Raw genomic sequence first — 25,839 nt, forward strand, 5'->3', positions numbered from 1 at the left:
TATATATACATATACATATGCATGTATGCATATTTTTTTTAGAAAAAGCACAAGGGCGATGCAAAATCTTTGCTTCGAGCCCGAGGAGAGGACAAGCCCGCAAACAGGCGTCTTTCAAAAGACTAAGGATTACGAGCGGAAGCTAAGAGACACACCCGAGCCCGACGACTTCTCGGGACGACAAACGAACAAGCCACTGTAGAAGCCCGCGTCCAGACGTCCTTCAAATGACGACGAACTGCAAGCGGCAGTTGAAATGACGCCCTCGAGCCCGATGACTTCTAATGAGAACCGCTGATTCTCGGGACGACAAACAAAACGAGCCGCTGCGACGTGACGGAGAAAACTGGCGACAAAGACGAAAGAAATGAAAGGTGGAACAGTGTTTGATCGACGAAAATGCAGTGAAGCAGAAAAATCAGGGTTCACCATAGCAGAGCGAGAGCGAGATTGACGAATTTGGTCTCTTGACATCTGAATTTGAGATTTCAAGATATTTGATCTCCTGTCGTCTGAATTTGGTCGGGAAATTTCAACTTGCTTCCTAAATTCTATAGATATATAGATACATAATTCATTCAAGATTTCAAGATACTAAAAACGGCGAGAGAGATATCGACGAATTTGGTCTCCAGTCGTATGAATTCCTAATTCATTTAAGATTTTAAGATATTTACTAAAACGGCGAGCTCGAGGCAAGCATGTGGAAAACTCGTCGTAGGGTGACTTCATCAATTCAGATAATTTAATTCTGCATAATTAAGTAAAATAATGTAACTAACGAAACTTGCTTGAATTTTAAGGTTTGATAATATGTTTCATATGTTGTTAAGATCGATGGTTAAAATTAACTTAAAAGGTTGTCCATCATTCAAATAATTACTGAAGTTTGAGAACTTAGCGTGGCATCCGGAGTGAGTGAATACATTTCTAAATTTCAATAATTGTTTTTATTTTAAAATGTGCCTTTATTTTAAAATGTATGTTGGACTCTATGTATGCTCTAATTTAGTTAGATTATTCATTTGATATATATAACATATATGCATGCTAGAAAAGATATACAAGATATACATGAAAGAAATATATGAGATGCATAATATGTATGATATGAAAAATAGATAGGATATGAAGCATATATGCATGATAAGCACGATAAAAATATATATGTATGATATAAAATATGTACTTGAGAAATAAGGTCTGTAATATGAGAGTTATGCATGAAGAATAGTTGCATAGCAGATTAAAGATGCATGTTAGTACAATGCATAATGATTCTCAGAACAATATATGTATGAAAAATGAAATAGCTTATATTAAATGCTTATATATGCATGGTAAGATGAGCTCACCCCTAATGGTACAGGCAGGTGACATCAGTGTACCTGCGCACGTAGAATGTTTCTACAATCCTAGACAATTGTGATGGTTAGATCACTAACTGTTGTGTCGATGAGATAACATTAACCAGGGATGAGTAGACTAGAGCTTACCTCTCCAGACAATTGTAATGTTTATATTACTAACTGATGTGTCAACGGAAAAATATCGGTCAGAGGCAGGTAATCTTTTCACCCAAGAAAATTGCGATGTGTAGATCATTAACTGTTGTGTCGATGGGAGCCGACGAGACAATAACAGCCAAGAGTGTTAGTTTTGTTGACAATGATCCTCACAAATACAAAAATATAAGTCAAGTATAAAGTAAAAGTAAAGTTAAGATAAATTCATACAGAAAATTAGTGTACGTCATTTAGAAAAAATATTTGATACAATAATTATCCTATATCAAATTGTTTACAAGAATATGATTGACCAGCATATTATAAGATTTTTTATAGACTTGCATGCATATTGAATGTTTTTCCATGGATTGTTGTAATTTAAAAGTGTGATTACTCTCTTAGGTTATCTTTAGATAATTCATAATATTGTTTTAATATTATACTTAGGCTTTAAACGTTTGAACAAGATGAATAGAAGATGTTAAACAAAATTGTACAAATTTCTACTTGTTAATTTTAATTATTTTTTAGTGACTCTTTTATGTATTTGATTGAATATTAAAATAGCAATGAATTGATTTCCACAATCTGTTCCTGTCTTGGTTAACTCCAGGCACCGGGCCATGTCGTGACAATAATGGTATCAAAGCAGAGATTAGATTAGAGTAAGAAGTTTAAATTAAATAATTTGAATTTTTAATGAAAGAGCCAATAGTATAATTGGATTAAGTTATAGATAATAAAAATTAAAAAATTAATTGAGTCAAATTACATCATATGCTTGTTTTTTTACAGAATTATGGATAATACGGAGGAAGAGGTTAGAGATGAAAATGTAGAATCTGTTGTATCCCAGAATGTCATACAATGCTGATGCTTTCTCTAATATGATGAATGTTGTGACTAAGTTGACTAAGAATTCTCGATCTCAAGCAAGCGGCGGTGGAAGACCACCAATGAATAAGTATTTGAAGCGCTTTCAAGATATGAGACCATCTTTATTTTCTAGAGCATGAGGGCCAGTGGAAGCAGAAAATTGGTTATTGAGAATGAAGAAAATCATAGATGGCGTGCCTTGTCCACTGGAGATGAGAGTTACTCTAGCCACTTTTGCTTTTGATGGGGCAACGGAAAGATAGTGACAAGGTAAGATGCATGAGAAGTTTGGAGGTAGAACCCGCCATCTGATGCAGTGGGAAGAGTGAGAAAACCTTCAGAGATTGGTTTGTAACACTTTCAGCTAGAAGATAGAAGCAAGATAAAATCATTAGGTTGGTAAAGGAGATCAATCGGTTATGCAATACGAATCGGAGTTCACTATGTAATTGAGGTATGCACCCCAGTTGATTCCTAATCTAGAGGAGAAAAGCCACAGATCTCTTTTCGGATTGAAAGATTCAATTAGGCAGTCACTAATGCCACTTGAAATTTAAAACTATTCAGTACTAATGGGAGAGAGCTGGGCGGGAGGAGATTGATTTCCAAAAGGCACAGAAGCGTAGAGATTTGCACAAGAGGAAGAGATCAGATGAAGCGACACCAACAGTTCATCAGGAGAATGATAGTACAATGGGAAGATGATGAGGTCCTACACTGATGGAGTAGTTAGCCAGGTTGGCAGTAGCATCATACAACTTTGTGTTAAGTGTGGGAAGGAGCATCGTGGTAAATGTTTACTTGGGTTGAAAATGTATTACTTTTGCAAACAACCTAGACATCAGAGGAGAAATTGCCCTAACTCTTTTCAGAGATCCACATCAAATGCTCAACCAGAAAGAAATCCAGTTTAGAGGAAGAAAGGATCTATTTCTAAAAGTGGTCAGCAGATGATGAAAGAAGCTGATACTATGGCTCATAAAAAACAATTAAGGCAAAATATTCGCCCAAGAGTTTATTTCTTAACTCCTTAGAAATCAGAAGAGCATGTTACCACTGATGTTGATACATAGTTTGATGGATGAATTGTCTTTTGAGTGCCTTGTTGGATTTATCATATGTAGAGTTTATCACATATGTTTTAGTTATCAATTCAAAAGAAACATATTTTTGTAATCACTTTTGTTTTATATTCATAGTTGATGTGGAGCTCATAAATTTCAATGAAGAAAATTTTTTTAAGGAGGGGAGATTATAATAACCAATTTTTGAGAAATTTGATAAAATTTTGACGACATAAAATGTACCTTGAATTTTGGATTCCTCATATTTCAAAAAAAACAATTTTAAAAAATTATACGCATTAAATCAAGACCATATATAAATTATAAAGAGATTAAAAGATATAAAATATGAAGTTATAAACATAATTAAATTAATTAAAAACTTAATTATCACAAATCTCTCCCTAATCTCTTCTACATTGTAGCTAACTAACCTAATCCATGCATTATAATCGTCAAATAGGGTAATTGTCTATCCTGCGCTCTCGAATTTTCTCCTTCCCTCTCCCGTTACTCCCCTCTCCCTCCCACTTGGTTTCGTTCGCTCAACCTCCCTCCCTCTCAGTTCCACTCGGAAGGTCCAAGGGAGATTTTCGATCGCAACAAAGCCTACAGTCACGAGTAGAGGTGACCGAGCGGCCACCTAGGAAGTTGCGACCCACTCCCCGCTTTTGATTTCCTCTCCCGACCCTTCCTCCTTGTCGATTCCTTTCCCTATTCGACCTTGCAAGCATCCCGCACCTTCAGTACTGTAGCAGAGTCGCGTAGAGGAGGCGAGTGACCTGCACAAAGCTTCATATGGCATTTTAGTGCTTTGGGATGAAATCTTAAGGTACAAAATCTTATTTCAATCTATTTAAGATTTCCATTTCCTTCCTCTTGTTTTCATTTTGATATTTGCCTCAATTTTCGTGCATTGTTCATTCTCAGTAACAATCGGAAGCGCCGATCTTGTGTTGAAAGTATCATAAGTGGATAGTGAGTTTTCATAGAGGTAGCACAGCATCAACGAAGAGGAAAGAAAATTTGAAGTGTTATGATAAAGAGAAAAGAAGAGTTGGCAGCTTAGGAGAAGGGTTGGTCGCCAACAAAGCCATTTAAAGTATGTTTTGACAAATCAATGATATTTTGAGCTAAATAACCTAATGAACTAATATAATATGAATTCTTAATTTGTTTAAGATTTCAGATTATTTGCCTGAGGCGGCAAGCTCGAGGCAAGCATGTGGAAAACTCGTCAGATTCAGATAATTTAATTCAAATATAATTAAGTAAAATAACTCAATTAATGGAAATAACTTGAATTTTAAGGTTTGATAAGATGTTTCAAAATTTCAGTAATTTTCTTTATTTTAAAATGTATGTTTGACTATATGTATGCTCTAGTTTAGTTAGATTTTTCAATTGGTAGATATAACATAAATGCATGCTAGAAAAGATATACAATATATGCATGAAAGAAATGTATGAGTTGCATGATATGTATAATACGTATGATATGAAAAATAAACAGGATATGAAACATATATGCATGATAAGCATGATAAAAAAATATATGCATGATATGAATAATATGCGTGAGATAAGAGGTGTGCATGATATGAGAGTTATGCATGATGAATAATTGCATATCAGAGTAAAGATTCATATTAGTAAATGCATAAAGATTTTCAAAATAATATGTATGAAGAATGAAATAACTTATATATGAATGTTTGTATGTGCATGATCAGAGGAGTTCACCCCCATAATGGAATAGGCAGGGAATGACAGTATACCGGCACGCGTATAGTCCCAAATAATTGTGATAGTTACATCACTAACCGCTATGTCGACAGAATAATATCGATCAAGAGCGAGTAGACCACAACTTACCTCCCTCAACAATTGGAATGTTTACACTACTGACTGCTGTGCCGGCGGAATAATATCGGTCAGGGGTAGATAAGGATCTTTCCATCCTAGACAATTACGATATGTAGATCACTAACCGCAGTGCTAACAGAAGCCAACGAGGCAATATAGACCAAGGGTGTGTTAAGTTTATTGATGGTGATCCTCACAGAGACAAAAATGTATGTAAAATATAAAATAAAAGTAAAGTTACAATAAATGCATATAGAAGATTAGTGTATGTTCATTAAGAAAAAAGTTTATTGATGCATGCATTAGCATATGTCAAATTGCTCATAAAAATATGAATGACCGGCATATTATAAGATTTCTTATAGACCTGCATGCATATTGAATTTTTTTCCTTGGATTACTGTAGTTTCGAAGTGTGATTACTCCTGAATTATCTTAAGATGACTCATTATGTTGTTTTAATACTATATTTAGATTTTAAACATTTGAACAAGATGAATAGGAGAGGAACAAATGTGTATAGAAGACAAAAATAACAAATAAAAAAGTACAAATTTCTACTTATTAATTTTAATTAATTTCTTTCATAGTTTTTTATGTCTCTATTTGAATAGTAAATTATTAGTTAGAATTCAACCGTCCAAGTGTCCGTTCCCGTTTTTGTTAACTCCAAGCCCCAGGCCGAGTCGTGACACTCTACAACTTAAAGCTCATACTGAAGTGCTGACTCTCTGGGGCACTCAATGAATGGGAGAAACATTTCAAGATATTGCACACTTAAAAAAATAAATCTTGTAACATGGAGAAGCAGAAAATAATATATTATTTCAAGATCTATCATTGACTCGAAATTCAAAGAAATTACTCAAGAAATCTACAAACTCCCATGGATTAAAATCTTTTCGAAATATTTAAAAATCAAATCAAAAAACTTACAAAGATATATTGTGACAATAAATTTGTCATCAATATTGCCAGCAATCATGTACAACATGATCGTACCAAACACATTAAATTAGATAGACATCTTATAAAAAAAAACAGAGAGCAGATTAATTTGCACTCCATATGTCTCAAAAGAAAGACAACTTGTTGATATATTCACCAAATGGCTCAACAATCTCACATTCAAGATATTGCAAGAAAATTTGAATGGTAGATCTCTATCTTTTAAGTTTGAGGTGGAGTGTTGAAGGGCCACCACATCAAAGGAGTGATATACAAGGAAAACCATAGGTTGTGAATTCATTGCTTACAAGAAAATGCCTCCCACAAATTTATATAAAATAAGAAACTCCACGGATTACTCCCTTCACATCAATCAACAATCACTAAATGAATCAAGCGACAATGACAATTAGGGGCAATTTTTTTTTAGTTATTGTAATTAATCATTCCATTTTTTTCTATTTAATTTTGTGTATAAATAAAAATTAACAATCCAAGCTTTCCAAGCCACATTATCTCTATATAATCAATTACAGCTCTTTGAATTTAAAGGATAAACCCTTCTACATATCCCATGCACTATGCAACCTAACGATTAAATTGTTTGGAATAATGCAATCCACTACTCAAATGATTTCCTTTTAGGTGCCACCATATCTTCCCAACAAAAAAAATTCAAAAGAAAACCAATATTTGTAACATTTATAAACCATAGTTAAGATTGACTAGGATTTTAAGCAAGGCATATCAATGACCAGATCGACTTAACTGAACATTTAAACTAAAAAATGTGTAATCAATCGTTTTTAACAAAAAAATTTTAGACTATACATCACCAACATCAACAAATGCAAGAATTTCATCAAGCAAGGTCTATTTCCATATATACTACTGGTTCACTAACCAAAATATAGACATTTTGCATTATTTTACACATCCGTGTGAATACCTATTATATGAAAGAGAAAACCTAAGACATTTTGACAAGCATATTCATTATAGTGGAAAGCAAGGCAAAGTTATGCATAAATAAGGGATCCGTTTGCATCCTATAAATCCACATTAAGCATTTCATGTAAAATGCTCCCATTTATGTTAAATAGCCCCACAAAACTTACAAAACTACCCTACATATTGGAGAATAGATATCTTAAACTTCCAAAACAACCCCACAAATTTGAGAACAGATATCATTCACCCCCAATTTAAAGACTATTTTATCAAACATTGCTCTTACATCCATCGCCCACAGGTACTGTGGGTGGGTATATCATCCTTTAAAAAATCAATTTACACTTAACGGTCATTGGCAAAGCCTCCCGTAGATTAATGATAACTTGAAGAACTGCGCCATGTAGCCTCTACTTTATAGAAGTAACTTATCCAGCACTCTCCAATGAAGAGATCTTATCCAGTGAGATGATGAGTGCAAAATCAGCATATTATACTAATCATCGCTATTAAACATAAAATCAAAACAGCCTGAAAAATACTACCTACTTTTATTTTATTCTGAAATAAAAAGGATACAATATTTTAAGAAATTCTTTCAAAAGCTATAATGATAACTGTTATGCAAAATCTCAATTTGATTGCTATAATTTTCATCCGACTATAGTCTATTTTCTCGTACTTTCCTTTTGATGCTTAAACCTTCTTTTAAAAAAAGAATGCTTGTATGCTGAAGGATATTCTAATGAATATTGAAGCAATTAATAAAAGGGTTTACTCTCCCTCTCTATTTCTCCTCTCTACTCAATGAATTAGGATTCTCTTTCTTCAGCGGGCAATTGTCGGCATTATAAAAACAAGTAGTTTTAAATGAAAAAAGTATGGGCATTAGATAATAATACTTAATGATATACTTACTTGAACAGGACATAGGGTTGATCATTAAAGTCCCTCACCTAAGTCGTGGCTTCCATTGCAGTTGGAATTGAAACTGGCTTATCATCTCCCCAATTGGGAGGTTTAACATCATAATTTATTATAGAAGGGAACAGCACGTGCGTAAACATCGCTTAAATAAAAGTTTTGAATAAAAATGAAACTTTTGACCTTCAGCCTCTAAGCATTTAAACTTCCCAACTCCTAGTCGAAGATATTAAGTATATTGAGTTCAATAAATTTAAGAAATTGAGAAAATCACATTTAAATTAATATCTGAATATAGTGAATTTATTTAAATATAATATGACCACCATACAGCAACAGAAACAACAACAACAACAACAACAACAAAGCCTTAATCCCACTACGTGGGGTCGGCTACATGAATCCATTTTCTCCATTGCGTCCTATTTAGTGTCATATTTTCATTTAATTCTAGTCAATTAAGATCATTTTTTAAACAATAAGCTCAATTCTTCCTAGGTCTACCTGTCTTTCTTAACACGAGTCGAATATAAAACATCTACTCTCCTAATCGGATCATCAGATGGTCGACGTGTAATGTGACAAACCATCTAAGACAACTTTCTCAAATTTTGTCCGTTGCAGGAGCTACACCAACCCTATCATGAAGATATTCATTTCGCATTTTGTCTCTAAGTGTAAAGTCACTCATCCACCTAATCATTCCATCTCAGCAACACTTAACTTATTATTATGCTTCTCTTTTAAAGGCCAACATTCAGTGTCATAGAGCATTGCAGGTCTCACCACTATCTTATAAAATTTTCCATCTTAACCACTATCTTATAAAATTTTCCTTTCAGTCTAAGCAGTACTTCTCTATCACACAAACGGCCCAAAGCATTCCTCCACTTCAACCAACCAACCTAAATTCTATTATTAACATCCCCATCCATATCACCATCGCTATGAACAACGGACCCAAGATATCTAAATTGTTCACACCTTTTAATAATTTGATCACCCAAAGTCACACTTCTATCACTAGAACTACTACTACTAAACTACTACTAAAATTATTCAGTTTTAGTTCTACTTAAACGAAGGCCTTTAGACTCCAATGGAGATGCCTTTAGACTTCAATGTAGACCTCCATAATTCAAGTTTTTTCTAAACTCTTTCTCCACAATCTTAGCCAGGAGATTTATCCACGAGCAGGGTATCATTAGCAAAAAGCAAACACCAAGGTACATCCTCCTGTAGATGTCCAGTAAGACCATCCATAACTAACGCAAAAAGATAAGGGCTTAAAAGGGCTTAAAGTCGATCCCTGATGTCGATCCCTGATGTAATCCAATTGAAATAGGAAAATATTTGGTCAATCTAACAGCTCTAATATACATATCTTTAATGATTTGAATATAAGTCATATCAACACCTTTCTTCTCTAGAACTCTCCAAAGGATATCTCTTGGAACCTTATCGTAAGCTTTTTCTAAATCAATAAAAATCAAATGTAGATTAAAAGATCAATAAAAATCAAATGTGGATTCTCCTAATCATCTCTGAACTTCTCCATCAAACCTCTCAATAAAAGTATAGCTTCCATAGTAGATTTGCCCGGCATAAATCCAAATTGATTATGAGAAATCTTTGCAATGCATCTTAACCTATGTTCAATTACCCTCTCCCATAACTTTAAAGTATGACACATCAACATAATTCCTCTATAATTTGCACTCTCTTGTGCATCTCCTTTACTCTTCCTCCACTCCTTAGACATCTTTTTAGTTTTTAAAATAATATTAAAGAGTTTAGTAAGCCAAGAAACTCCCAAATCTCCTTACTTCAATTGGGATATTATCAGGTTTTACAGCCTTTCCACTCTTGGTTTTCCTTAAAGCCTCTTCAACTTCTTTTTTACTAATGTCACGGTAAAAATGAAATGTTTATTTATAATCCACGATATTAAGATCACTAAGGTCGATCATATTTTCAGAAACTTCGTTAAAAAGTTTATCAAAATAACTCACCCACCTGTGTTGAATATCTTTTTCTGTGTTGAATATCTGTGTTGAATATCTTTTTCTAAGAAAAGTACTTTTTGATTTTCATCTTTAATACACTTTGCTTGAGTTAAAGTTTTGTTTTTATTTTCTCTTTGTTTGGTTTCTAATTTTCTAAGACTAGTCAATAGGAAAGTCCTATGGCTAGACCTAGGCTACTAAAGAAGTTTTCAGAATTTTTAGCGTCACAGATTGTTCTTTTAGACTCCCTACGGGTCGTTTGATATTTTTCACAGTTCTCTAAGCTTTTACATTTAAACCAATTTATATAACATAACTTCTTATATTTATCTTTTCTTGCACATTATTATTCCACCACCAACTATTTTTATTTATAAAAACTTTTTATTTTGATTCTACAAACACATAATTTGCTACTTGTTTAATAGTGTTTGTTACTTTATCCCACATAACATTTGTTTCTTCATGAACATCCCAAATTTTGAAATCTTTAATTTTACTCATAAAAATAATTTTATTTGTGTCTTTTAGGTTCCCCCATCTAATTCTATGATGATGAGTCCTAGTATTCTTTATTTTACAACTCTTCATCTTAAAATTTAAAACTAATAAAGGATGTTGGGTACTTAAATTCTCACTTGGAATGATCTTACAATCTTTACAATCTCGACGATCTCTTCTTCTCATAAGAAAATAGACAATTTGTGTTTTATTAGACCCACTCTTATAAGTAATAAGATACTCATCTTTTTTCTTGAATAAAGTATTAGTAATAACAAAATCATACGTTAAAGCAAAATCTAAAATAGCTCTACCTTCTTCATTAGTTACTCCAAAACCGTAGCCACCATGAATATTTCTGAAATCTTCTACCACTCTACCGACATGTCCATTTAAATCTCCTCCAATAAAAATTCTTTCTTCAAGAGGTATCATTTGTATTAAGTCTTCTAAGTCATTCCAAAATTTATCTTTAGACTCTAAATCTAAACCTACTTGAGGAGCATAAACACTTATAATATTAAAAATCTTAGTATCAATGATAATCTTAAGGGCTATAATTCTATCACCAACTCTATTAATTTTTACAACATTATCTTTCAAACTCTTATCTATAATTACACCTACACCATTTCTAGTGCGACTCTTACCAGAATACCAAAGTTTAAAACCTAAATTATCAATTTCCTTAACCTTTTCACCAACTTATTTAGTTTCTTGAATACATAAGATATTAATTTTTCTATGAATCATAATATAAACTAATTTCATTAATTTACCTAATTTCATTAATAATTTCATTAATTTACCATTGAGAGTACCTATATTCCAAGATCATATCCTAATATTAGTCATTAGTTTAATGGACTAATTTCTTTACCCGCATTCGTCCGTAATGTGAGAACTCTTATTTGTTTGACTACACCTGGACGTCGGTGTAGCGGCCCTTGCACACTTTTCATTGTATTCAGGCTATATAGAGCGTCACTTCCAGGGGACGCCCTAGCACTTACACAATGATCAAAAGGATTCATGTCATGAATAACAAAAATAAAGAATTAAAATTAAACCTCAAAATAAACTTGAGGCCCTTCTAGCTTTAAAAGCTCGGCAATCAACAAGAAAGTTTGAGCAAAAATATACGACAAGGCTATGTTTTACTCAAAGGAGCTGTCACACGTAATAAACCACTCAGATTGAAATAAAAAAATCGAGATGCATATGCACATAGGGATAAGTAAATAAATAAAAAAATAGATGAAGGCAATAGATGCCAGAATAAAACACCTGAGAACGTTTGGTTCTTTTGTTTGTTTTTCTTTGATTGTTTATGTTCATTTTCTTTAAGTTTATGGAAGTAGGAATATAATGGAGAAGGAAATGGTTTGCATTTGATTACCATCAAGGAACATGTATAACAGATAGTAGACAATTGTGCGAAAAAAGAGAGTAAGAACAAGAATTGAAGATAAAAACATTTCTTTTCTGCATTTTAATCCAGAAATTTAACACTTTAAAGAAAATAATATTCAAATAACAAACATGTGATGCATCCACTTTCAAAAACACTTAAAAAAGAGCATCTTACAGAGATATTAATCATCACCAACGCAACAAAATTATTCCATGATGATAACTGATATAGCAAACACAATTACAGATAAGTTTATATGATATAAAATGCAAGCAGAAAAGATTTCTCACCATGAACAAAAATTTCAGGCTCATCATGCCTGCTGAAAATATCAACAGACACACGCCCTCCTCCACCCCCAGCCAAACCATCACCTCCAGAAGCGCTAATCTTTCCACCGCCCTTTCTGTCAATCATCAAATCAAGGCTGGATGATATCAGTATCACAACAGCCACTAAAGAAAAAAAAAATTCAATTAGAGAATAGCAGAGCAACAAGCTATTATATATTTAAATCAATTTTTGATGATGATGAGACTTGGCACTTGGCATCTTCTATTAATAATGAGCTCATAAGAAGTCCATTCCATACACAACATCATTCCAATAGCAATGCCAAAAATAAAGATATATGGCTGGTAAAATAAATCATGAACACCACAAGACACGTAAAGGGTTAAACACACTGATTGAAATTCATTTATAATATAACCTTCATACCAAAAATTCCAGAAGTAAGAAAATGTTGCCAACAACTGATACCGGAACCAGTAGGAAAAACAGTGGAAATACAAAAGAAAACTTTTATTAATATAGAAATTGGGTTAACAACACGACTCAAATAAAAAAGATAACACAATGATAGAAGAATCTATGGTTAGTATTGTATGAAGAGATCCGAAGGCAGTGATAGTATCGGCGAGGTGATAGGGAGAGATCGGAAAAGGTCGGATGGTTGTTCGAGTAGTTTGGGATGGTGTTTTGGTTGGATGTAGGTAAGTTGGATAGCAATATTGTGGAGGAAGTAGAGGTGGTGGCAGACTGGTGAAGGGATATGGGGGTGGTTGGCGGCTAGGGGAGAGGTAGGAGAAGGGCCAGGGGAGAAGTAGATTTTCCCACCATAAGAAGACATTCTTCATTAGTTTAATGGCAGCTAGCTTGATTAGTTTTCCCTCTGGTACATCTTTATATTCAAAAAAATATTTGACTAATTGCAGTCAGTCGATAAACTCATTGGGATCCATACCTCCCTCAAATTATGGGAGGTCCATCTTAATGCCAAAGTCTCGCTAACCTCCATAAGAGGTCTCTTCTCTCGGCCTCCTTTGATATTAGATACCAAAACCAATATTCCTCGTCATTTTGATCTTCCCTATGGAACATATTCAGATCTTCGTGTCTATCTTCCCATAGACTTTCTCGATCATGGTCGAAGATAACCTCTTCCTGGCTCCGTCATTCAGCTCTGCTAGTCTCTACTGCATACGACAAATTTTCAGGTCGAATCTCTTCCTGGGTCGAATCTGATATATCTCTTCACGGTGGCATGGCTAGGGTTAAAAATCATAAGAAAAAAATTTGGTGGAGGTGACTTGGGTAGGGGCGGATACAAGGAAACCCTATGATGGAACTAGGAGGTGGACGGACTAGCTCTGATACCAAATGATACCGGAATTAGTAGGAAAAACTGTGAAAACATAAAAATAAACTTTCATTAATATTGAAATAGGTTTACAACACGACAGAAACGAAAAATAACAACACCAAAATATAAAACGACACAAGAAACACTCTCAAATGCATCCCAAGTGTGGTGCAGGCCGACGAGGTGGGTCGGGATGGCTAGTAGAGGTGGTGGCAGCCAAAGAATGTCGGTGGCAGCGACAGGGCAGGCGCAGAATTGTAGGGACAACAAATAAGGAGGATCATAGGCGGTCGATGGCAGGCGGAGGGGTGGCTGGAAGGTGCTGGACAGCAAGGGCAGCGGGAGTCTGGTGAGGAACAGTCGGTTGGGAGTGTTGGGTAGGAGGGAGGATGGCAAGATAACAAGGTAAAACTTCAGTGTAAGAATAAAGGAGGAGGCCGACAATTGAGGAGAGGGGAGGGGATGGATCGGAGAAGGTGAAAGGGAAATGATACAACACCACCTCAGAGTAGGATACAGCCGGAGCACCACCACCTCCTCAGATGCCACCCTAGAACACCAAAAAGAACTCTACATAGGAGATCTGAAAACAAACACAGCAAGAACTGACTCCCACACACAAAGGATAGCAATTTATAGACTCTCATTGGACAAAAGAAACTTCTACACAAAAGAAAGAGGTGGGGAGGCAAGAAGAATCCATAAAATATCTACTATATTTTCCTATATGAAGAAGGTCACCAAACGAAGGGCGGCAGTCCGCTCGAACGTGATTTCCCGTGATGCTTCCGCCTTTGCAATCCCTGCTCGTCCTCGCGCTGGTTTGCAATGGTTCGCGGCTCCCGCTTCACGAGGTTTTGCGCCTCCCCCTTCACGATGATTCATGGGGGTTCTAGCAAGCACGGGTTCAAAGCGCCTTGATTCTGAGCTTTTAGCGCCCGCATCAACAACATTGATATTTTATAATGTAACAAAATTGTTTCAAATGCATTCAAAAAATCTAAAATGACTTCCTTACAAGTTAGGAATTAGAACACTAATAGGGAGGAATGAGAACAAAAGTGATGATCTGAATGGTTGTGCAAGCCATCCACCTAAGTAGTTCAATGCTTCTCTATTTATATAGAACCGCCCTCAACTGGGACTACTTCTGTCTCTTCAAAGAACGCAAGGTAATTAATTCATCACCGTTCAATTAGATTCCTTCTGCAAGGCCCCATCTTTTCATTCTATTTTATCGCAGACTAAGTAAATAAGTAAGGGGTGGTGGCATGGGAATAAAAACTATGACACTAGAGTACATTAGAATATCCAAGCTGCTCCTCCTTCGGGAGGTGAAGGCCCAAATCATGCTAGGTATAAAAAAAACAAAAAAAAAAAAGCTGTGCATTTGATGGAGGAATTGCAATTTGTTGTTTATGACTTTGAGTTTGAGTTACTACTCCAATCTCTTACATGCTATTTTTAATCTAAAATGGCAAAAAATTTAAATCAAGAGGCTGCTACAATCATATTTTAATATTAAAACATTAGATTTCGTCATCCTCTTGCAAGCAAAGGCATTTGTCTAGTTATAGGATAAAACTGAGAACAAATATAGCATGAGTTAGCATACAAAAATAAAATAGAGGACACATTTAGGCATATTTTATTTATTGAGGTGTACTAGGAAAACAAAATAAAGGCAAATCTAGAAAATTCTTGACAAGGAGAAAAAAACCAACAATTTCTCGCGGAAGTTTAACGGAAAGGAAATTATTGGTCAAAATAATAATTAAAAAATAATCTGCATACCATATTACCACTTACTAAACCTGTTTATTCAAATAAATACTATACATAAATACTTAGAGAAACAGCTACGGCAATATTTAGCAATGGTCATAACAGCTTTAGCATAACAAAACTTAACATCTTTAGCATATATAACAACCATTTCTTCAGTGATTTTGTAACCCAATGATTTGAAGGAAAAAAAGAAAAAAAAACAACCTAAACTATTATCGAGTATTTAACACATGGAACTTGATCAAAGGGACCCTATTTGAGTTTGGCTTGGGTTTTTCTCATCTCCAAGTCCATTTAAACTCCAGTTTTTTGTCAATCTGAATGAAGAAAGTAGCGAAGCGTAAGTGAAGAAAGTGTATAAGTTCTTGTAGAGCTTAAAAATTATCCATCATGAGATGGAACTGAATCAGCAGAGATACAGGAGTAGTGCAAAGCTCATCATGACAAGCACAGGTTTCAAGTTTCATTACAAAATGGAGGCTTTGTGTGGCTTCATCGGGGTAAAGAACAACTGAAAAGAATTTTTAAAAAATCTTAAGCCATCAAATATGGACAATTCAATTTGTTTTAAAAATTTGAAGAAAATGTGTACATAATAGATCTTAATAGAAACATGCAATCACACTCTTATAATCAATGTATAACATTTCCAGTTGTTTGAACAATCCTTAATCGAAGATGATGAAGAGCAAATAGTGGTTAATAATGACGTAAAGGATTTACATGTGGTACAAGAGGGCCATTGTAGGTAGATTCCATGTTTAGAAGGAAGATAACCGCCGTTAGGAGAGATACCAAAAAGGTTTTATCAGGGGAGCTACTCATCACATGATCGTCATACTGGTATATGTAACACTTTATGGTAAAAAATTTATGTACTTTGCTGTGTTTTCTAGGCTTTTAACACTCATTTCCTCCTCACCTTGGTCAAGCACAATATACAGACTAAATTTGTCTAGGCTGCTATTATGTAGATCCTTAATCAATTGTTCATCCAGAGCCCTCAATTTCGCCGATCAAGCATGATGGTGAGTTTACCAGTGGGGTAGTGGGGTGTGCCCCTATATTGAGTTTAGAGGCGTCGCCCTCAAATTTTTTTTTCTATATTTAGTGCACAAAGCCCAGATGCAGCGCCCCAGCCCCGAGACAACAACATCGCAACGCCCAATCGAAGTTCAGAACCCAAGAGCACGACACTTCAACACCTGAAGTCAACGCTCATGAGAGTGCCACAACTTTACAATCACGGCGCCCAAATGCTAGTAACCAATTTTGAGCAGTTCTCAACCTAAAGTTGGTTTCGCCGATTGGAAGTATATAAATTTTGATTTTTCTCGTGCAAAAGAGAAAATGAGTGTTCATGAGTTCCAAAAATGTTGGGAGGCTTAAGTGTGGTGTAAGTTATACGATTCTCATTTTATTCATAATGAATTTCTTGGTGGTGTGACTCCGTGCTTTTTTCTGTTCTTGGGTTTATCTGCATTGAATCTAGTGTTTGTGGTTTTCTTGTTTTGTGCGCTTATGTTCAAAATTTTTCTATGCATTTCTCGAATTTGCTTCCTTATTTAATCTCATCTCTCCCAACATAAGCCAAACCCAAAAAAAATTAGAAAACTACGGAACCTATTTTGCAATCCTATGAATCACAAACTAAATGGTTCATTAGATTGACGTAATCCAATCCTTAAGTAGTTGGGTTTGAGTAAAAAAAACCTCGTGATCTATTATGTGTTAAGGTCATTTAAATATGGATCCATTATTTGATCATTTTCATCTAACAAACACTGAAATAATTTGGTAAACTCAAATAAGTTTTTTATTATTATTATTTTATTTTATTTTATTTTATTTTTGCCTGAAAATCAAAAGCACATACTCTATACATTATTCATGGAATATAAAACCTAGGTCAACTACCAAATAGATGAAGATCTTATTAAAGTAGCACCAGACTTGATACCAAATGGGTCAAGGACTGACCGCCGCAAATAAAACAATGGGAATGAAAAGATAAAAAATAAACATCATGTACATAACTTAAAGTGATTTCCACAACTTCAATCAAAACATAACACTCATAATTAGCCCAACAATTATTTCATTAATAATCAACAAATGACCATGTAAGCATTTCTATTTATAAAGAAAGACAATCCTAGGATAAAAATAAAAAAATCCGTATACATAGCACCTGGAATAAAGATGAGATTTTCTTTACCTATGCTATATTTAATTTGACCTAATAATAAAATAAACAATAAAAGACAGTTAAAAATTAAAAAAAAAATACGAACCTAAAACTGCTTGAAATTTACTTTAGTTCACAATTTAAAGTGATTCATGTATACAATTTAAATTAAAAAAGAACACTAATTATTGTCCTAAAAAATTATTACATTGATCAATAATCAGATAGCAATACAAGCATGCCTATTTTATATAAAAATAATAATACCAACATAAGGATCAAATAATCTTTGTAAGAAAGAAAATATGAATTAAAGCAATTAAAGCAATCCACGTACACAACTTGGATTAAGAGAGAGCACTCGTAAATGGCTTCAATAATTATTTTATTCAACAATTAAATAATTGATGATCAAATGTAAACATAAGCATTCCAACTTAAGTGATAAAAGGAAACAAAACTAGGATAAGGATGCAGGATTTGGCATCCATATCAAATAAAAAAAGGATGAGATAATCCTCGCCATTATTATATTTCAGCAAATAAAAAAAACAATAAAATAATAAATGCTAAATTCAGAAAAAATAAAATAGTATGGACATGAAAATTGCTTTAATATTGGCCTATGAAAAACTAAACTCTCTTGGCTAAAACTGCTTGCAGCTTTGAAATGAAATAATTATTTCTCTAAGGATATACAGCATCTAAAAGCATCACGATTATGGCATCTACACTATGGTTCCTCAATAGAATTTCTCATAATTTTGCGTCTAAAGATAACTTCTTCTTTGCTTTCAAATATAGCAAGCCACAGCCAGTTGGTGAGGGCCTGGTCTGGACTACAAAATTATTTTGGATAAAATTCTTTTGTTGTAACACCCTTCAAGCAACAAAAAATGACCAAAGCAACAAGTAGATGATAAATTAAATTTTGTAACTTTCCTCTAACGCTATGGATACAAATGTAAGGCTAGCAGTTTTATAAATTTGGTAAAACAAAATAACAAAGTACAACGTTTACAATGACATAAATAACTGAATCTAAAATAATATCAAATCTACACAACATTGTTGCCAGAAAGCATAAACACTATTAAAAACTTAAGTGAGAAATTCATAAAAATGTCGATAAGCATGTTCTCATAGTAAATGTAAAAAAAAATACCATCAAAATAGGGACTTCTGATGTCTTGGTAGCATTAAGAGCTTACAAATACTATTGACTAAACTTGAGCAAAATAGACTCGAATTTGAATTAAAACAGTACAAATCGTAAAATTTATAAACCATAAATTGCCTGATTTCTCTTGCAAGAATTCTTTCCACATAATTATGGCACGATGCTTCAGTTTCATTGATAGTAAGTGTAGCAATAAATCTTGAATTATTAAATTATTGGAAAGGTTAGCTTCAAGGATAAATGAATGTCTATCACAATCAAATAGAAAGAGAACCCAAGTCAAGTCATTTAACACATGCCACCATCTTAACAATGACATCAATTTCTTACCTAAATAAATCAGAGGAATCTTCAGTTGCTAGGATTTCACAATATAACATAAATTAGGTTTATGTCAAATCAATTAATTTATTTAATTCATCAATATAGAAGTTTCCCGTAACTAATGAAGAAATTAAAAATGGTCCAAGAAATGGAAAGCAATAATCTTCCATGGTAATACAACCTATTTTTGATAATTAAAATTTAATAAAATAGTAAAAAAAAACTATAATTTATCTTATAATGAATTACAATAGCATTAAATAATGCTAACCACTAAAAAATAAAGATCCTTTGACTGCAAGTTTCCATAATTTTACATTTTAAGAGCTAGAAAATATGGGAGCAGCAACTACATCCCATAAATAGCATTCCCAGCCTGGAGAAATAACAATCAAAAGGGGAAAGCTGAAAGTAATTCCTTGTTATCTTTATTTTCTAAGCACAACTTGATAAATTTACAGGACAAAAATATCCCACAATTGGCTCATAATACACGAAATATACATTTTTAGAGAAAAAATATTCCCATATAATATGAAAAAAGTCAACAACATCTCATACTACTGATATCTTCAAGGCTTCAGAGATAGCAGATCCACGGAAGAGGCTGATAAAACCCAAGCTAGTGAAGTTGTCAAGTTCAATGAATAGGTTGTGATCTCCTCCACCAGGGTGCTGTTTCACCTTCAACCTCTCCCGATCCTACCTAGGCAAAACACCCATGGTAGAGCCCCAAACCTCAAGCATGAATCATGTAGCGAGAACATCATATTGCTCTTTGAAGATGAACACAATACAATGATTGTTTATTTAGGATTGAATCTACACAAGAAGAAAGTAGTGGCATTTCATTGACAAAACCCCATTGGCTTCCTCTAAAATTATTTGCTGCAGTCACCAAATCAAGTTAGTGCTTTGGTAATGCTTGAACTATAATTCTACGAGATTACTAGAGCCGGATTCTGCCTTGTTTTGTTCGTCTTCACCTTCCTCTTATCCTGTTCTCCAATACCAGGACACAATTCAGTTGCAACTCAATCAAGTTCTTGGTTAACTTTGCTGATGGGATTTATCCATGAGATATATGAAAAGTCATCATATACTACTGGGAGATATGAATGTTAACTACATATTTTCTATATCAACTTTATACATTATTTATAAAAAGATTCTTTTTGAATTATATTAAGGGAATAACTAGTGCATTGAGCTCCTACTGATGCATAGTCAAAGGAGGGTTTGTGCAGTTGTAAATGGTATTACCCATACATTTATAGAGAAATTGATTTCATAACTTGAAAACTAAGAAGACTGTAGTGAACATAACTTAACGACAACTTCTCTCCTAGTTATCTTAGTTCATTATAAATATGTTGTTATTTAGTTTTAGGATTCAGTTTTCGGTTGAGATTTTTGTTTGGGCAGCCTCCGATATTCCTCTTTTCCTTTATAGGGTTGTATCCGACGGCGAGAAGGTGCTCCGACGGCGAGAAGGTGCTTCGACCGTAACTTATTCGAGGTAGTATGAATTTTCCCCTAATTCCTCACCATCTTCCTCTTCTGTGCTTGCCGCCATCCACCCTGCAGCCCTACAAACCTTCCTGTGATGCCCCTGCAGGCTCCTCCCTCCGGCTGCCGCTCAACACCTGCTCTCCCTGTTTTTTCCTCATCACACCCATTCCATAACCACAAACCTCTCACCCACCCACGCCGCAACAGCCCCACATCTCGCTCCCTTCCCCCATCTCTAGTCGCTTTCCCAACCCACCACACATTCCCGGGCTGCCGCCAACACCTCCCAGCTTACCTAACAGCCACCCAACATTTTCCCTGCCTCCCAATTGCAGCCAATACCTACTTATTGGTCAGTCATCGCCTACCACCGTCATCGCCTGGGACTTTTATATTTGTTATCGTTTATTTCCTGTTTTGAAGAGTCATCGTTGTAACATATTTGAATTCCAAAAATAATATTTGTAATTCTATTGTGGTTTGGGTTCTCTGGTATCCTTTGGTATCAGAGCTGGTCTAACCTTAATTCTATCATAGGCGTTTTCTAACATTCGCCTTACCCCTCCACCAAATATTTTCTTTCATATTCTCAAACCATAGCTAAAATTTGATCTAACCCTCATTTATCCTTGTTTATTTTCAAAATCAGCAACCCTGAATACATTTGTTATACCATCTTTCACCTCTCAACTCTAAACCCTAGCCATGTCACCAAGGAGATATATGGTCTACCCAGGAAGAGATATAGCGAGAGATCCGTCAACTTCGGCGAAGACTTGCGAACATGAAGGATGAAACCCAAAGGGAACTTACCCTCAATAGTGATAGGAGAAGTCGAAGAGATGAAAGAGAAAAACTGTTCAACCCCTTATATAGGAAAGATTTCAGTGATAAAGAAGAAAGGCCGCGACTCTTTGTAATCCAGTATCAGAAGAAAACAAGAGAGGACTCCGTATATAGAAGACACAAGGACTTCAGAATAAAGATGGATCTATCAGAGTTCGATGGAGTTATGGATCCAGATGATTCTATCAAATGGCTACAACTATTTGAGACAATCTTTATGTAAAAAGAGGTGCCAAAATATAAAAGGGCGAAGCTTGAAACTATCCAATTAAAAAAGCGCGCCTCCTTGCGGCGGGACAACTTGCAGACGCGGAGAAGAAAGAAAACAATGGTAAGGCCAAGTGGGAGAAAATGTGAAAAGAAATACATACCTCCTCACTACCAACAAGATATGTTTCTGAGACTCCAGCATCTACAACAGAGAGATCTATCAATGGAGGAGTTCACGACGCAGTTTAATCAGTTACAAATGAAGTGCGAATTGGTCGAGTTAGAAGAACACATCATATCCCATTATATGGAGGGTCTGAAGCCCGCTATTAACAATGTGGTGCAATCGCAGCCTTATTGATTGATTGAAGATATCCATACCTTAACATTTAAAGTGGAAAGGAAGCAAAAACAGAACAAGCAACCACCAATCAGGCAGCCCCCCACATTTGGAGACACCAGCACGAGCACACCTTAGAGAGTTGAGAAAACTGATTCGGATAAAACAGGGCCACCACAAACGAGAAGAAATATTTGAATTCCAAAAATAATATTTGTAATTCTATTGTGGTTTGGGTTCTCTGGTATCCTTTGGTATCAGAGCTGGTCTAACCTTAATTCTATCATAGGCGTTTTCTAACATTCGCCTTACCCCTCCACCAAATATTTTCTTTCATATTCTCAAACCATAGCTAAAATTTGATCTAACCCTCATTTATCCTTGTTTATTTTCAAAATCAGCAACCCTGAATACATTTGTTATACCATCTTTCACCTCTCAACTCTAAACCCTAGCCATGTCACCAAGGAGATATATGGTCTACCCAGGAAGAGATATAGCGAGAGATCCGTCAACTTCGGCGAAGACTTGCGAACATGAAGGATGAAACCCAAAGGGAACTTACCCTCAATAGTGATAGGAGAAGTCGAAGAGATGAAAGAGAAAAACTGTTCAACCCCTTATATAGGAAAGATTTCAGTGATAAAGAAGAAAGGCCGCGACTCTTTGTAATCCAGTATCAGAAGAAAACAAGAGAGGACTCCGTATATAGAAGACACAAGGACTTCAGAATAAAGATGGATCTATCAGAGTTCGATGGAGTTATGGATCCAGATGATTCTATCAAATGGCTACAACTATTTGAGACAATCTTTATGTAAAAAGAGGTGCCAAAATATAAAAGGGCGAAGCTTGAAACTATCCAATTAAAAAAGCGCGCCTCCTTGCGGCGGGACAACTTGCAGACGCGGAGAAGAAAGAAAACAATGGTAAGGCCAAGTGGGAGAAAATGTGAAAAGAAATACATACCTCCTCACTACCAACAAGATATGTTTCTGAGACTCCAGCATCTACAACAGAGAGATCTATCAATGGAGGAGTTCACGACGCAGTTTAATCAGTTACAAATGAAGTGCGAATTGGTCGAGTTAGAAGAACACATCATATCCCATTATATGGAGGGTCTGAAGCCCGCTATTAACAATGTGGTGCAATCGCAGCCTTATTGATTGATTGAAGATATCCATACCTTAACATTTAAAGTGGAAAGGAAGCAAAAACAGAACAAGCAACCACCAATCAGGCAGCCCCCCACATTTGGAGACACCAGCACGAGCACACCTTAGAGAGTTGAGAAAACTGATTCGGATAAAACAGGGCCACCACAAACGAGAAGAAGCCCGATAAGAGTAACCCACCTACTACAGCTCCCACCCGAAAATGCATTAGATGCCATGGATTTGGGCACATCACCTCCAATTATCTAATGAGTGGAGTCGTATCTTTTACATAATAGGTGTCATGGAGAAAGTCAGTGAGAAGTGAGGTGTACCATCTTCCACAGGATGAAGGAGAGGCGTTCATGATTCAACGAGTTCTACAGACAAAGGAAACGAGGAATTCAAGGTGGCTTCGTCACAAAATATTCTACACTCGTTATACCGTGAATGAGAAAATATGCAGTCTCATCATCGATGGAGGGACCAGTAAGAACGTGGCATCTACAAATATGGTGGAGAAGTTTGGCCTCATGATTCAGAAGCATTCCCAGTTATATTCTCTGATGTGGCTGAAGGCGAACAAAGTCAACATTAACCAGAGGTGCCTGGTGAAGTTTTCGATTGAGAGCCAACTCTAGGATCAGTTGTGGTGTGACGTGGTACCCATGGAAGTTTGTCACCTGTTGTTGGAAAGACTGAGGCAGTTTGATCGTAAACCTCAGCACTACGAATTCAAAAACACCTACTCCTTCACCAAAGATGGGAAGCGTATCGCCCTTCTCCCTTCGGCGGAGCCTAGTGTCACAAGTGCCCTTGGCAACAAAGCAGCATCGGTGGGAACAATTTTTGTGATGACAAAGGATAATAGAACCAAGACACCAGCTCCATACACAAGACATTCACGACACAGCATTTCAAGATATCACGGTCAATACCTTAACACCATGGCCACCACTGTTCGGGGAGGTTCAGGCTACCCTCACTTCAAATCAGGTTAAGTCAACCGCAGATTACTTTGAGAGTATTCAGCAGTACGAGCAAGACACACAGACTTAATTCAATTCAGTAGTGGACCCCCAGGAGAGCGGATCGATATGGATGTATGCTCGCAAGTAGAAAAAAATCCTCACGTGTTTTGGGAGACAGTACAGCCAATAGTGGGATTCAGATGTGAATCAAAAGCTTCAACGAATGACGTTGAAGCGCCCCCAACCTCGAGAGACTAATGTCGAACTGGTAGGGCTGAACCAGGCAATGGGCTCAACAAGGAGGCTGAACTGGTCCCCCTCTCTCCTGATTATCTTAGTGTATTATAAACATGCTATTAAATGGATTTAGGATTCAATTTTTGGTTGATATTTCTATTTGGATAACCTCTGACATCCCTCTTTTCCCTTCTAGGGCTATATCTGACGGCGAGAATGTGTTCCAACTGTAACTCTTCTGAGGTGGAGTTTATCTTCCTCTAATTTCTCACTTTCTTCCCCTTCCCTACATGTCGTCGGCACCCTGCATCACTACCACCTTCACTCCGTGGAGTTTATCTTCCTCTAATTTCTCACTTTCTTCCCCTTCCCTACATGTCGTCGGCACCCTGCATCACTACCACCTTCACTCCACCTGCTCTCCCTGTTTTTCCTGTCGTCGACCCTATCCCAACTCTTCCACAACCACTACAATATCCCTAGCCTCTCAACCATCCATCCCGCAGGAACATCCAATCTCGTTACCATCCCCAAAACAACTATCCTCCCCCTACTATCAGTCGTAAACCAAATCCCCCCCACCCATCTCCAACATCCTTCCCAACCTTCCACACCGTTCAAGGATGTCGACAATCATTCCCAACTTCCTTAATAGCCACCCCAACCTTTTTCACTACCTCACAATTGTCACTGAACACACCTTCCCACCACCCTACTGTCACCATCACCCCCTAACAGCATTCCTACCTGCAGGCCAACCGTCGCCCACCCCCGTCGTTGTCGCCTTGGGTGTTTTTTTACGTTTGCTATCGTTTATTTCCTGTTTTGAAGAGTTGTGGTTATAACATATTTGAATTTCAGCAATAATATTTGCAATTCTACTGTGGTTTGGTTTAACTCTTGTATCAGCTTCATAACCACCCTATAACATTTTGAGAAGCTAATCATATAACACAAGAATTCATAATAAACAAAACCTATAATATTACATTGAAAGTTCGATAATTGCACATGAATACAAATAAAACATAATTTCTTGTCTTTTACAAATTCATTACAAAGGCGTGAAACATTATAAAACATGTTAAATTGTCACTCCAAATTTGAAAGTAGGTTTACCAACAGACTTTTAATAAAATAACTTCAGTCTGCACAACCAACATATTCGTTAACAATACCAAAGTACTTAGGATCAACCCTACAAGTTCAACGTAAAAGTTGAATGCTATATGAGGCATCGATTATATTTTGTGCAAGCTTTTCGCATATCTTCAAAGCATTGTTATCAGTGTTTAACCCACTTTCCTTACCTCAACTATCCACGTTGATTCTATTTTCTAACTGTATTGAGGCGTCTTCTATCCTCCATTATACAATCACCCA

General features: G+C 35.6%; 1 protein-coding gene across 1 annotated transcript in view; it reads right to left on the reverse strand.

Annotated features, from left to right (window-relative positions):
- The window catches only part of LOC110033780, a gene marked incomplete at its 3' end in the record, with an annotated part of 102,562 nt that overhangs the window by 65,864 nt on the left and 10,859 nt on the right, over nucleotides 1-25,839 (reverse strand). The window contains 1 exon segment of the mRNA XM_020737875.1: nucleotides 12,349-12,464. Coding sequence (XP_020593534.1) covers nucleotides 12,349-12,464 — 116 coding nt within the window.

The sequence above is a fragment of the Phalaenopsis equestris genome, unplaced genomic scaffold, assembly GCF_001263595.1.
Source record: "Phalaenopsis equestris unplaced genomic scaffold, ASM126359v1 Scaffold001286, whole genome shotgun sequence".
In the NCBI taxonomy this organism is placed as follows: domain Eukaryota; kingdom Viridiplantae; phylum Streptophyta; class Magnoliopsida; order Asparagales; family Orchidaceae; genus Phalaenopsis; species Phalaenopsis equestris.